Raw genomic sequence first — 15632 nt, forward strand, 5'->3', positions numbered from 1 at the left:
TTTATTATCGCAACTTTACTTTACCGCATAATTTTACTTTATCGCAATTTAAATACCAGTATAAACACAACTTTTTATTAATTGAAAAACCCCCGGTCGAATATATCACGAACATAGCGCATTAACGATGCAATCCTTGTATTCGACCTTGGTTCATTCTGAGAAACTTGCGGTGAAATTATACTTGGTTTCAATGCAAGGAAACTCGTGACAACGCATAGCATACTACAAGCATTTCATTAATAACGCATACATCTAGAAGTAGTATCACATATCATCGCATCATCATTTTATGCGCTTACAAGTTTATGGACTTGTATCATGCATCATATATCGTAGTGTGTGTGCTTAAAATAGAATCATCGCATCATCAAATTTTGTGTAACACTTACCACTCCCACTGGCCCTATGTGTACGTAACTAGGATCCTATCATCAACCGCCTCTAAGCTCAGTTACCACTTCGAGGTATTGAGCTAAACATACTTTACTAGGTGTCCTTCACATAAACATCACACTTAGATCTGTCTTATAGACTTAGCTTTCCCTAATAGCAGGCGTTAACCATTCAGGCTTTGTCTAGGGCAACGTACCTCACAAGCACTAGACATTAATTACTTAAGAACATCATGCCTAGACCATACCTATCCATACTCTATAAGTTATTAATCTATCAAGCATTCATAAACATCAATAAAGGAAATAGCTTTGCAAATGTTTGAGGTTGGTTACGAATAAGTAACTCTCATTAAAGCATGACTTGCTAAATCATTCATAAACATTTGTAAACATTAGAGTCACTCACAGTCTTTGGGAACTCCTTTTAAGATTGATGAGCTGCTTCTACTAATGTCAACCCTATTAACATATCAAAATACATTAGTTATTAGCCAGGGTTTCCCTTTTTAGACTCGCTTTCAAAATTAAGCTCACATTTATTCCTTTCACTTTCAATTCTTCATAACTTACCTTAAGGCATCGGGTACTTAGTCGAATTTAAAAGAGCTTAAACTTCAACTGGTCGCCCCCTTTCTGATGCCCACACCCAGTACTTAGTAGGATTTTTTTTTTGTGCCAAACCCACGTTTAGCAAGTAGTTGCCTGTTCGCCCAACAAATTCCAGATTCAGCTTCTAATGTCTATAACTCGAGATCCAGAACTCATTTTAAGAAAATTCCTTCTTCAAACATGCTTAAAATTGTGTCAGCAATGTTACCTAAAAATTTCAGCATAAATCTTTTCGTGGTTTGATTTAGAGCTTTAAATCTTTCTCAATGGCTCTAAACCACGAACTGCCTGCTTGTTCAACATTTTCTAGGTTTAGATTCCAAAATATGTAACTCAAACCTCATACCTTATCTAGCAAAAGTTCATTCTATAAACTTACTCATAAAGGTGATAACAATATTACCTTAAATTTTTAGCTTGAAATTCCATGTGGTTCAGGCTAGATCTTGATTTCTTCGTCGACGGCCCGAATTCGCCCAAAAACAAAACCCATCGATACTTCCTTCATTCTCTGGCCTTCTTCTGGTGAGACTTCCTTCCAATGGCTCGGTTTAAAAAATAGACTCAAAGAACTTTCCAATGGTACCAAATTCGTCTGATTTGCTCGAAGGAATCGTCCAAAACGAGCTCTTGAAGTTTTCTTCTCTTTTTATACTACCGTCCAACCCTTATGCTTGAAATCTCCTTAAGCCACTTCACCCACTATTGAAGATTAAAGGCCCAGATTAAGCTATATGTCTGGATAACTAAAAGAAAAGTTTAAATTTGAATGTTTCGAGCAAACTCGATCCTCGATGGAAAAGAGTCATTACTCGATGGAAATTTCGATTGTCCTCTACTGAATACTCGATGGGAAGAACTTGATGCTCGATGGGATACTCAATGCTCGACCCTTCCTCGATCACTTATACTCGACGCTCGACTTTTCCTCGATCGTTCAAACTCGATGCTCGAACCTTCCTCAATTGCTTATACTCGACATTCGACCCTTCCTCGATTGCTCATACTCAATGTTCGACGACATTTACTCGATGCCTGCCTTGTGCTTACTCGATGCTCAACCACCATTTTCACGACCAACACTTAGCCAAAATTTCTTTTTTGCAAGGCTAGCTTATTAAACACCCAAGAGCCAAGATTCTCATACTTAAATGTTTCCTTCTTCACCTCCTTATCCATAAACATACTTAAGTGAGGTAATTAAAACTCGGGTTTTACAACAAAGGCTTACGGGACGATAATCAACCACTTCAGAAAGATTCTTTCTCTTTGGTATCAATACAATATGAGTATGATTCAACTTCTTAATTTAGGACCCTCAAACATAAATCTGTCATCTTTTCCTTGATGATCTCTCAGTTAAGAAAATGTTAAAAATGTGTGTAGGTTTATTTTTTAATGGACAGAAACCATTTAAACACTCATCGCCCCTCTTTCATTTTCTTTGGACATTTTATTTTTTAAAAAAAATTTAAGGATATTAATACCATTTCTTAAAAGTCTAAAGATATATGTTTAATACCATTTCTAAAAGTTTAAAGGTATTTTTAAAACAAGTAGTAACTTGTTTCATCAACATATTACTAATAAAACCTTTTTTTTTTTTTTTTTTTACATTTTTTAAAGTTTAAGAATTTTAATAAACTTTTAAAGTTAAAAAATAATTATAAATTTAATATTCTTTTTATAAGGTTTAAATATTATTTTGGTCTCTGAACTTTGATAATGTTATATTTTGGTCCCTGAACTTTTAAAAATATCCTGTTTTAGTCTCTAAACTTTGAATGTTGTTTTATTTTGGTTCCTAAACTCTTATAAATATTCGTTTTAGTCCCTAAACTTTTAAAAATTCTTATTTTAGTCCTTGGTATATTACAGTTTTGTTCATTCTAACAAAATTGTCAGGTGACTTGTATTTTTGGATATTAATCTACCAGATAAGTTAGTATACTAAAAAATCTAGAGTTTCAATTTTGAATAAGGTGAAAAAGCGGAAGTATTTAAAAGACATTTTTAATTCAAAATTTTGGTCATTTAGTATTTTGACATGTTGGTTGTTTGACATTTTACTTTACCTTCATCTTGCTTAATACCTCTAGAAATACAAGCTTCCTTATATTTCTATTAAAGAATTGATATAATTTTAATAGTAGGGACTCAAATTTAAAAATTTAGGGACTAAAATAAGGGACCAAGATAGAAAAAGAGTTCAGGGACTAAAATAAGATTTAACTAAAATAAGATTTAAACTTTTATTATAATTCTGAAAGCAATAGGCAGAATTTAGATTTTTTTTAAAAAAAATTAGTCGAAGAAAAAAGAAAGAGAAAAACAAGATTCAGACTTATAGGAAAATTTGTACAAATTTCCTAAAAATTGGGTAAAAAATGTCAAATGACCCAGTTTTTGGAAAAAAGTGTCGAATGACCCTTTGCTGATGTCAAATTCGAGTGAAATTACCAAAATATATTTATATGCATGCGAAAAATTATCTCGCTCTCGCTCTCTCTTGGTCTTGCTCCCATTCTCCCTCTTGTTATCACTCTCGCTTTCCCTCTCTTTTTTTTTTTTCTCACTCACAAATCACTACTCTCTCTACGTCTCTCGCTCTCTCTCGGTCTCGATCTTCCTCGCTCTCCCTCTTCCTTTCCTCACTCACAAAATCACTCCTCTCTCTCGCTCTTGCTCACTAAAGTCGATCACGTTAGAGTTGCTCGCTTGGGCTCGTCGTGCCGGAGAAGAATAAGACGTACAAAGTAGAATAAGCTAGAGAATCTCGCTCTCGCCCACTCTTGCTCTTGTCCGTCGAAGAAGGTGTGGTCGTGCTAGAGAAGAAGAAGAGTTGCGGAGATGAAGAAGATGTGAAGAAGAAAAAAATCCAATCGAAGAAGAAGAAGATAACGTGAAAAGAAAACCTGACTTGTCGATATTCTAGAGAAGAAGAAAGAAAAATAAAATTAAATAAATAAAGGAAGAGCAATACCATAATTTTACTTGTCAATGATATCAACATAAGCTCATTTGACATTTTTTTAAAAAAATTTGAATGGTTTGGCATTTTGGACATAATTCTTGAATGATGCGTACAACTCTAGACTTATTTATCCTTTTCTTTTTATTTACTTATTTATTTATTTATTTTTAACCATCTTTGCTCTCTCTCTTTTTCTTCTAAACCCTCTTTCACGTTCAGCCACCCTCTTCGCCGGCATTTCTCCTATAACCATCCCCTGCCCGACGCCCTCTCAGCCTTCCGGCGAAATCGCTGCCACCCGTCAGTCACTTCGAGCAATCGAGTTACTCATCTCTATTCTTTTTTTCCCCTCAGAAACTCAGTGGTCCAGCCCCTTACTCTCGCCGTTGGTGAGATCGCGCCGCCGCCACCGCTCATTTTTCAGATCTCAAGGTTTTATTTTTTATTTTTTTTTCGTTGGGTTATGTTGGTTTATTAACTTCACCCACGGAGAGGAAAATCAAGAACAACTTCTTTTTGTTGATTTCCTTTTCGACCAATGTTCAACTAGTCTGCATGAAAAGATAAAACTAAGAATGTATACCTTACAAGTTATAAATAATAATAATTAAAGAGGAAATAAATGTTCAAGAAGATGAACACAAAAAAAATCACATGTAAGTTTGGTTGGGGAATTGAAAAGCTGTATTTGAAAAGATTGAAATCATGGCTTTCCATTTTTTTTTCTTTTTTTACAAAATCCTAGCAAAATACAATGGGCAAACAAAATAGAAAATGAGTTCAAGTGTATTGAATGGCATTGGGCCTTCTGTATTAGAAACTACCAATGCCTATGAACTAGAGCATAGTAAGGGGGAGGCCTTTGCACATGAACTAGATAGGTATAATATAGATGGCTTTCCTTCCTTTTTGCAGAATTATAGATGGCTTTGCGAGGTGTTTGGCAGCTTAAGAAGCTGGTTGTCAGCTATTGTGATTGGGGAGGAAGCAGCAGGGGTATCAGGTTTGTTGGATTGCTAAACTATTATCTAGTAGATTATTTCATTACTGAGAATTTGGGTTCCCCCCCACTGATGGAGGTTTAAGTTTTAATCTGGAAGTACTTTGTATTTACATTTTCAAGCATAATTGTTTCACCCATCTTGCCTTTTTTTAGCTTACGGTATTAAGGTTTGAGTTGGGTCGAAGTAGAAGATATTGGAAATTTCTTGCTTTTAGAAATGAGTTGTGCAAAACTGAAGATAAGGGTTCTTGGACTGTGGCGAGGCACATGCGTTTTTCACAAACCGTCATCTCTATGCCTAAAAACCTACAAATGCCCTCATCGTTTCTTTTACCTAACCCAAACATGGAACGCCCACGTATCATCTCTTTAAAAGAACTGTTAATGTTTGGTAATAGTACTGTTGTTTTAGGAAATAACCAAACCATAGGGTTATGGAAACTTTAAAATTATAGGGTCAAAATCAAAACACCATATCAATTGGATTTTTTTTTTCCTAATATCTATGAATGTCCTCCGGGCTAGCTTATGTGCACTTCGACTAATCTTACTGGACAATCCGCATGACCCAAAAACATTTGAACGTAGGAAACTCATAGGATATTAAATCCTAGGTAGGTGGCCACCATGGATTGTACATGTCCCTTCTTAGTCCTTTATCAAATTCATGCTTTTTATTTACTCCTAGGCCAACCCGTGATGATTCATATCAGTTGGAATTGAAATTTAACTTATGCTTATTCTCTCTAATGTAATGCATTGTGGTTTATAATTTTAAGCCTAAGTTCAATTTATATTACCGGATTTGATATGGTTCTATTTTCTTGGTAGCCGACAACATAGCTTTGATATAGATTATATAAGTTGCTTTTGTGGAATCAAACTGGAAAGAACTTTTCTCACATCAGTTTAGTATCAAACTGTACAGCCTCCATGGGGGGTCTTTTGTCAGTTGTCAGGGGAGGTCTTTCGTCATTTGTCACATGTATGCTTGGATTCACTTTTGCCAAATTCTGTTCTTCTGAGTGTGCTGTTGGGAAAACTATCGAAAATATAACAGACCTATGCAAGCCACCTCCTCAATCTTGCATATATATCAAATTGATACATATATTAACTAGCAACCTTGTCTACTAACGCTTGCGTCATCACTATGTAGGTTCTGATAGAGTGCATTTGTCACACCTTCGATTTGCAGATGATGACACTTTTTATTTGCCCAGGGAAGGAGAATTCCTTTAGGAATCTCTATGGTTTATGCCCTTCTTTGAACTTAAAAATTAACCATGTGAGAAGTTCCATGTTCCAAGTGAAGCCTTGTTGACTTAGTGGGCCTCTTTCGTGTGCGAAGTGAGTTAGCTTCTTGAATCTTACCTTGACCTTCCTTTTAAGAGATCACTCGAGATCCGTGTGTTTTTGAAACCTGATGGTGGAGAAAGTTCAGAAATGGTTGTCTTTGTGGAATCTCTTTTTTCCTATGAAGAAGGAAGATTAACCTTGACTCTATTTGTGTTTAGTAGAATTTCTATATACTACCTCTTCCTTTTTAGGATGCTCGTCTTAGTTAGTCAGCATATTGAAAGGTTAATATGGTTGTGGCATTTCCAATTGGAATTTGATACTCTGTGGATTACTGTGAGCAAGTATGGACCTCACCTTAATTTCTTGACTGGGTCTCAGGCAGTAAGTTGAAGGGTTACTGTAAGAATTCTTGGTCTGCTGTTGCTTCGAGATTTCTTATGTTCTCTCCGTTCGTTAAGTGTTCTATTGGGGATGGGTCGAAGACCTATTTTTGGGAGGATTTCTGGTGGATGAAAGACCCCTATGTGCCTTGTTTTCGTAGGTGTTCAAATTACCCGGCAACTCGAACGACACGGATTACCCAACCCAAACTAATAAGAGTTGCGTTGGGTTAAATATTTTATACTTTTGTTCGGTTGGGTTGGGTCTTGAGTTAAATAAAAAATTCAGTTTGACCCGATCCAACTTGAATTACTTATATATTAATATATATATACGTGTGTGTATGTATGTATGAAAAGTTTTAATTTTTAGGGTTTAACTTTAGGTTGAATTTTTAATGTTTTTCTTTCAGGATTGTAATGACGTTTGTCTTTATTTAAAGTTTGTAATCGATATCATGGATATTTGGTATTAACATTTGAGTTTTATGAAATTTTAATTATTAGTCATGTGTTGTATGTAAATTTAAGTATTTTAAATTATTAAAAAAACAATAATAATAACTTGACAACCCAACCCAATCCAACACGAATTTTAAGGGTTGGGTTGGGTTAGAGATCTTGTTCCGGTCTTTTGGATAGCCAACCTGACCGACCCGAATTTTCAAGTTGGTCCAAAAAATCCCTCCAACTCAACCCATATACACCCAACTCATCTTTTCATCATTTGTCAAATAAGATGATGCATTTGATAGCATCTGTTTTGCCTTTTTTCGATATCTTATCCTTTCTTTCCTCGTGTTTTTGTCGCCCTGTTATCAAGAGGTTCGTGAGGTTCTTGGTCCCTTTTAGGGGTGGTCATTCAAACCGCAAAAACCGAACCGAAAACTCCGGGAAACCAAAAAATGCGGTTTGATCCGGTTTGAAGAAATTTTGAAACTGAATTAATTCAGTTCGGTTTGGTTCGGTTTCAATTTCGAAAACTGAATTTGAAACCGAACTGAACCGTTTTTAACTAATATATATATTTTAAAAAAAGTAAAACCGAATTTGAAGCCGAACCGCTTTTAATTTAAAGAACAAAACCGAATTTAAAACCGAACCGAACCAAACCGTTTTTTAATTAAAAAAGAATAACATGGATTTTTAAAAAATGCAAAAGCCGAATTTGAAACCGAACTGAACTGCATTCGGTTCAGTTCGGTTTGAACCAATAAATCGGTTCAGTTCAGTTTCACATTTTAAAAAATTCGGTTCGGTTCGGTTCGGTTTGACTACCAAACCAAATGTCAAACCGAACCGAACCGTTTCCACCCCTATCGTCCCTTTTCTATTGTTTCTGACTAGGTCACTCATCATGGAAAGGGATTCCCAAGAAGCCTTTTCTACTAGTAGTGTGTATTTTTTTCCATTTTCTTTTGGCCCCTTCTCCCTTTCTGGGAGCCCTGTTTTTTTTTTTTTTTTTTTTTTTTTTTTTAATCTCTTTGGAAGGTTAAGTTCATAAGATAGTGAAATTTTTTGTCCGACAAGTTTTGCATGCGAGAGTGAAACTCAGGATAGTCTCCAAAGGCTTTCTTCCCCGGTGTTGCTGCTCTCATTGGGTGTTCTTACTAGGAGTCAGGAATGAGCATTTTCTTTGGGATTGTCATAACAAAGGGAAGTCCCTTATTTTATTTTTTGCTATTTTGTCGGCATCTGGCTTGAAAGGAATGGTAGAAGTTTTCACGGGGTGGAGCGGTCTGGGGAGTATCTTTGGAAAACGATCAGATTCGATTCCTCTTCGTGTGCGTTTGTTGATTCAATGCTTTGTAATTATCAAGTTAGCTTTGTTATTTTGGATTGTGAATCCTTTATAATTGGGTGTGGGTTTTTTTATTTGTTCTTGAGCTTCTTTTTTGCCGTTGTATATCCTTTCAACTATCTCAATGAAAGTTCCGTTTCTTATTATTAAAAAAAAAGGGAAGGAAAAAAAAAACTTTTCTTAATCCCATTCCTGTATCTCTCCCTCCTTTCGGCTGGTTGAGACCCATTTTTTAGCAGTCATGAATCACCAGGGTTGGAGCTATGGTCAACCCATCAGTACTTCAGATCGTCTTGCTACTATCATGTGAACCGATAAAATATTGTAACACCCTGCTACCTCACTAGTGACCTAAACATTGCATCTCAGTTTCTTAAGAATTTCTTGATATATAGTTGTACTCGGTTATTGTTATTATCGTTGTGGCTTTTACCAAAAAAAAAATATTTTCTTGAATCATTAGTATCATTGAATTTGCAGGGCATTTATGGACTCCCAATTGCCAGCGTTTAAGGAGAAAAATCCTCAGCTAGAAGTAGTTACTGAGCTCATTCGTGGCCAGCACCCACACTTGAAGGGCTTCTATAGTAATTCTCTCTCTCTCTCTCTCCCAACTTTTGGTAGTTAATAGTTACAATTTACGAAGTGTTTTAAACATTGGGCTTTTCCCGTATTCCACAACTTTCACAGAAAGCAATAATAATCGGGTGGTATGTGTGAAGAACATGGATCCGGAAGAAATACATTTATGTGCAATGAGACTAAGGAATGCACTGGGACGCAAGGTGGTAAAACTGAGGACAAGACATGTAACAAAAAATCCTAGTGTGCAAGGAACCTGGAACACTGATGTAAGGTTTTGAAGCCTGGATGGATAATTCTTCCTAAGGAGCTTAATTTCATTTGGAGGTTGTTTTTTTCATCAATAATAAGATGTTGAAACCAAACTTTATAGAAATAGCTTCAGTTTGTTGTTTGTAGTGAGTACTCTGTAACTTTTGAGGTTATTGTTCCAGTGGTGTGAACACTCTCTCTGGAGAATGGTTTTCCATGAAACATGAGCTCATCTTGAGGAATATATGAAACAGAACAGGATTCTGATTTGATTTGTTGACTTCTAATTCTAAACATTAAAAGTTGCAACAAGAATTGAAACGGGCCTTCGTATTATTAATCAAGCGAGAATGGCCCAAGAGTAATTGTTATAGCTATTATGATTATAGATCATCCCATTTCTCTCTTCTTTTTTTTAATAGTTCAACGACTTATTAAGTTGGAATTTGATGGGCCTTCGTATTATTCATCAAGTGAGAATTTCCCAAAGAGTAATTGTTACACCTATTGCGGATATGCCTTTTTTAATAGTTCAACGACTTGTTAAGTTGGGGATCTATTCGCCTCTTGCTTAATTAGGCTTCAGTTATGCTCAAGTTAGTTTGGATATGGCATTTTTAGCAATAAATGCTGGAATATTGTCTTTTCCTTTAATATGTTCATCATGTTAATAGAGTTTTAGATTGGTAGTTATATATATCGATGAAGTATTGACAAAATTGAAGTAAAAATGAGAAACTAAGATAAAAAGAAGTAAAAGGAAAGAATTGTGAGAAATAAATGAAAACGAGCAGAGTGAAATAATTTTGATGATTCTTCTTTTTCTCAGATCGAATTGGATTGACCTGATTTTGATCAGTTTGTTGTGGAAACTTCAATGATAATGTAGGTTTTGTTTTTCTTGAGCAAATAATAAAATATGGATTCAATATCATTTTTGGTCAAAATCCAACCAGGACTGAACTGCTCACATCCATGCGTCCAAGAACATAGAGCCAAACATGATTTTGGTTTATAAACCACGCATTGCCTATAATTAACCTGGTATGCTAAAAGCACTTCCAAAATATACCGCTAGAATATAAGAAAGCATTTGCAGCAGTGCACAATGAAAAATCCAAATGACTTATTCCTTCATTCACTTCGTTAAGTTGTATATTCCAAACCAGTGGAGTTCTGTAACAAGATAACCGCAGCTAAGGATGGTTCACCATTTTAACGTTAAAACCATACAGGCATGATGAACAATAACTTAGTACTCAAGAGACTCTTAAGCCTTTGTATTACATTTATAGTTTTTCTCAAAATTTTTTAAGGATTGAACCTACCTACCTAATGCCTTCCTTGGCAGTTAATATTTCACTTGAATCCGTCATTGCACTTTGAGGAAGCTAAGCTTCAACTCAAAAGCTCCAGGAGCGAATGCTAGAAGCATAAATGAAAGCACCTGAATTCTATGTTGTATCCTGCAATTCCTCACACATCATTGGCTGTTGAAGCAGCTTCCCCCGCCTTCTTCTCCTTTTGTTTCTCCCTTTTCTTCTTGTTCCGCAGGGCGTTCTTACTCAATGTTCTACATTTAACTCTCAAATTTGGTTAATCCCAGAATTTTGCCTGTTAAAGGATACGATAAACAACACAAATAATGAATGTACTTACTCTTTAGGGCCTTCTCCAAGCAACTGCATTACAAAAAAAAAAAAAATAAATAAAAAAATTAAAAAAATTAAAAAAATAAAAAAATAAAAAAATAAAAAGGGAACTTGAACTGGAAATCTTCAAATCAAATCATAATTGCCTTTCACTTGGATGAAAAGGGAGAGAGGAACTTGAGAAAATCAATACCTCTGCCTGAATAGCAGCAGCATTTTTCGCATGTGGAGGCCTATAAGCAGCAGGCTTCTGAACAGGTGGGTTTGAAGGAGCGGTTTTCTGTGATGTTTGTGAGACTTTTGACCCTTGACCTGGATTTGGAAAAATCTAACTGCTCAATTAAACTGGATAGTTATGTAAGCAGGTAGACATAAGATGATAGTTTCGACATGGAACCTTGTGTTTTCTTTTGATCAATATTTAGTGATTCTACGGACTTGACTAATAGATCAATTTCACCAAACTTATCTGGCAACTCTGGCTTCCAATCGGCCTGCACAAAGCATTTGCATGAGGAAAAGAGCAAGGAGTAATCAATGTTAAACATCTTTAAAAATAAAAGGTGAACGGCACTTACCTGGAACAACTTGTCAAACATTTTCTTGTAGTATAACGTTCCATTGTAATGGAAAATTTTTATCCTATATAAGGAAAACAATGATATCAACTTATTTATAGCTGCCACAATCTCCCGTATGCAGATTGGGACACTGAGAATATTGAACGAGCGGAAATTTCAATTCATCAGCAAAAATGAACAAACGATATATACTCTTCAGCGGTAACAGTTAACACAAGTTGCCACCCTTAAGCATCATTAGTTTTTGTCTCTTTTTACATTATATAGGTTATAAGTACTAACAATCTTTGTGCATATCTGGACAACAATGTATAAAATTTGTGTACCCATTGTCGACTTGAAGTCTTGGAGCCGTTGTGGCAGTCATAAAATAGCGTCCGTCTGGGGACCATTCGCTGGTAACAGAGCATTCAGCTTTTGTTGTTCCAAGCTGTTTTTTCTCCTTGTAGTCCCAAAATGCCTGTTAAAGATGATTGCAAGCAGAAGAAATTGTAAACGTGAAAATAAATATGAATATCATTTCCTTCAATCATGGGAGGACAAGAAAGGCAAGAGCATAATAACATAATATGAGCGCATGTCTGGACTATAGGTAATTAATATAATAGGGGCTGGGCCATAGATTTTAAGATGTACAATGTTTAATGAATTTGGAAAGGATTTGAAATTTATCAAATTAGTACTCTGAAGAGAAACATGCCATATTCAACAAGAAGCTTTCGTTCATTTTTATGCAAAACAGAGAATGTGACATAATAAATATAAGAAACAGAGAGCATTGAGATAACATACCATGTCACCAGGCAAATTACCAAAGCCTGCCAAGCATAGAACTACGGACCAGAGAATTAAGGTCACAAAATAACATTAATGGAAGCATAGTAGTTCCGCCCTTGAAAGAAAGAAAAGAGAGAAGAAGAGAAGAACAACAAGAGATGGGGAAAAAGCAGAAACAAAATGGAGAAAACATAAGTGGATAGACCAAAGATTAAAGCAGAGAACATTCAGAATAGGATACATTTCCCCTTTGGGTTCCATCGTACAGTATTGTAGGGACCTTCTCCAAGTTCAAGAAGAGGCTTGCACTTCTTGTCAAACACCGTTGCTCTTGCAGGCATAACTATTTTTTTTGTCGAGGAACAACAAGAGCAAAGACAGAGAAATCATAGCTAGCAGAAGCAAAGTACAAGAACAAGAACATTTAGATGTCATTCATCACTTTTGTTGGAGTACAGCAATATTGGGGTGGAGATTTAAACCTCCAACCCAAGGGAAAGAGTAGATGCCTTTAAAAGTCATTCATTATTGAATTATCCCAAGGTACAATACGATATTCTACCAACATTAACTTTTCTTTATATAGATTCATTTGTTCTTCAGAAACTGTTGAAGACCTTTACGAATCCATTGTTGGATTTACAATGAGTTATAAGTAAATTTATAGTGTTGAATCACCAAGCAGAGTACACATCCAGTACATTGCATTTTTTCAAAAAGCAAAGCACATGGAGATAGAAATAAGGCAACTGAAACTGAGTTCATTATTCTACAGTTGAACTAGTCTGGCCGTAGTATTCCGGGAGCTATTGACAAATGATCTCCTAGTCTATGATGTATATCATCATCATGATACCATATGCTTATTCTTTATTGTGACAGATTGTTCAATTTGAAACTGCCAATTATGAAAGATAAGATCACCCTTCTGCAACATGGTACAATAATAAAAGGATACATCCATATACTACTGCAAACTCTGAACCACTCTGTGACCACTGCACATCATGAACTGGCCCTTCTTTACCTGCCAAGGTTCTTAACAATCAGTTCAGTTATCTATGTGGAAACTTCAATGTCATGAATAGTAGGCTAGGCTATTAGAACGCACTGGAACTAATATTTGAAGAATAAGGAATTTAGTACTTACGAAGTGGTACAAGTCCTTCATGAACCCCATCGGTTGTCAAGTAGTTTAACTTTGATTCACCATAGTAACTCTGGTTGGTTTTATCTACATCTGCATGCACGACAATAAGGAGCCCAGTAGAACCATTGTTCCAGTTTAGTTGTACTGTTGAACAACGGAAAAAACTTCGTCTAGCAATCGGTTGGGTTTGTGAATCTCCACAAGCAAAGATTTGGACACTGGCAGGAACCCCCTGTATAAATATAAAACAACAAACCACTAAAATGGTGGAGTTTATGAATCTCCATGGGCAAACCTCATTAAACAGACCAACCTTGGACTCGGGAACAAAGGCTGCAATGTGGGTTCCAGGTGTCCTTGAGAGTTCAATTGCAGTGACTCCTGGAACTCTTAGGCGATGAATAACTCCCTTAGAGAAATCTTTAGCATCAAAAAACTGTATCTCATTAGTAGCCATCCGACAGGCAACAGTTTCATCAGAGCTGAATCGAATTGCAGGCCTGGAGGATGAAGAGTGTCTAAAGTTATAAATAAGCCAAACAGAGACACTAGGAAACACAAGTTCAATGACTCACTAAGGAATCTAAACATTAGATAAAAAACCATTTCTCTAATACATTATAAGCTGCAAACGAGGAAGACTAAGCCTATGATGTTATCAATATGCCAAAATAAATAATCATAAAGAGAAGACACCACTCACCATGACACTTTGGTCATATTCTTCTGAAATTGAGAGTACACAAAATCACCAGTGGCAACCTTCCAGAGAACAACATTCCTTTCTTGAGGCGTTGAAGATTTCTGAAAGGTCTGGAGATAAGTCCCAGATGGTGACAAGGCAGCCGCAAGCAAATTGGGTACTTCAAAAGACTTAATATCTCTGAAATCGCGGCATTCGTAAATGGTTACAGTTTCCGACTTCGTAACCAGCAATATGGATCCATCTTCACTGAATTTTGTACTCGTGGAAGCAACCTTCTCGAGTTTGTTGGGGGTGGGCTGGTTTTCGATGAATGGAGGGCCATTCCAGATTGAAAAACCTTCTGATCCTCGAACTGGGAGGAAGTTTACGATGAGAAAATTGCAAGAGAGAGAAATGAACTAAAAGAAAACTTACCCAGAATCTCCAAAGGTGGTGGATGTTGAGAGGTGGCCATTGAAGAGAAGAAGAATGAATCAATGAAGGGTAAGGCTGATGATGAAATTAGGTCCGGCTTCAGAGAGTGGATGTTCCTTCCGATACCGGAGAACGTGAAGAAGAACACTGACTTTTGTTCCGAGACCGGAAAAAACCCAAATGAATTTCTTTTATTAGGTTAATCGTTAATATTGGAAATAATGGCCAGCAGAACTCGAAGAGATCAATATCTTTAAACTTTAAATAAAATTAAAAAAAATATTCATGTCATTAATATACCGATAGAAATCATTAAAATTTAGTTTTGAAAATACTGGCTCTTTCGAAATATTATATTAAAACTCTAGATTAGAGATGTCCATGGAGCGGTGTGGGATCGGAGATGTCATTCCCCATCCCCTCCTCCCCATTTCGTTTCTCAGCCATAAAATTCTTCATGGGATCGGGACGGAGATTCCCCGTGGAGAATTCGCGAAGATCGAGTTCTCCGTGAAGAATTTTTATCCGTTATTTTTTTTTTGGTAAAAAGTCAATTAATTAAAATCAATAATGTGAACAAATTTTAATTAAATAATCAACTTTATCATTAAATTGTTCATTATGGTTGGTTTTACATACCATTTGACTTTAAAAATAAATTACTCAAATTTTGACCTAAAAACTAATTCATTTTTTTTGTAGAAATAAATAAATATAAATTAAATTATTCATATATATATAATATTTAAATATTCATTTTAAACATATTCATTATCTTTCCCAATAAATAATCAAATTTGAAATTTAAATGTAATATTTATATAATAATAATAATATAACTTAGATAACTACATAAATATGTAGAAGTTGGGCGGGGGTGGGGAGCGAGGACGGGGAATGCATTCCCCGTCCCCGTTTAGCTCACAAGAATTTTTTTCCCCACTCCCTCTCCCATTCCCCGCCTAATCGAGGAACCCCGTAGAAAAATTGGACATCTCTACTCTAAACCTTATTCTAAAAAATTAAAATTGTTCATCTGTTAGTATATTAT

At 35.7% G+C, this 15632-nt stretch overlaps 2 protein-coding genes across 2 annotated transcripts; one reads left to right on the top strand and one right to left on the bottom strand.

Moving 5' to 3' along the window:
- The first annotated feature begins 4046 nt into the window (after positions 1-4046).
- Positions 4047-9571, top strand: LOC120069373 (mitochondrial ribosomal protein L51/S25/CI-B8 family protein). The gene is made up of 4 exons (XM_039021118.2): positions 4047-4413; positions 4897-4984; positions 8948-9054; positions 9158-9571. Exons 2-4 carry the CDS (start codon positions 4905-4907, stop codon positions 9328-9330), a joined length of 360 nt encoding a protein of 119 aa, XP_038877046.1. The 5' UTR covers positions 4047-4413; positions 4897-4904; the 3' UTR covers positions 9331-9571.
- Positions 9572-10415: 844 nt separating this feature from the next.
- On the bottom strand, positions 10416-14847 carry LOC120069379 (Eukaryotic translation initiation factor eIF2A family protein). Its single transcript, XM_039021124.2, has 13 exons — positions 14582-14847; positions 14165-14519; positions 13775-13961; positions 13462-13693; positions 13270-13338; positions 12553-12654; positions 12327-12367; positions 11861-11994; positions 11532-11595; positions 11351-11447; positions 11147-11265; positions 10961-10983; positions 10416-10874 (listed from the first exon to the last, which is right to left on the bottom strand). The coding sequence occupies exons 1-13, from the start codon at positions 14619-14621 to the stop codon at positions 10778-10780; spliced, it is 1560 nt and encodes a 519-aa protein (XP_038877052.1). The 5' UTR covers positions 14622-14847; the 3' UTR covers positions 10416-10777.
- Positions 14848-15632: the final 785 nt, after the last annotated feature.

The sequence above is a fragment of the Benincasa hispida genome, chromosome 1 (genome assembly GCF_027475165.1).
Source record: "Benincasa hispida cultivar pf3 chromosome 1, pf3_genome.v1.1, whole genome shotgun sequence".
Classification (NCBI taxonomy): Eukaryota; Viridiplantae; Streptophyta; class Magnoliopsida; order Cucurbitales; family Cucurbitaceae; genus Benincasa; species Benincasa hispida.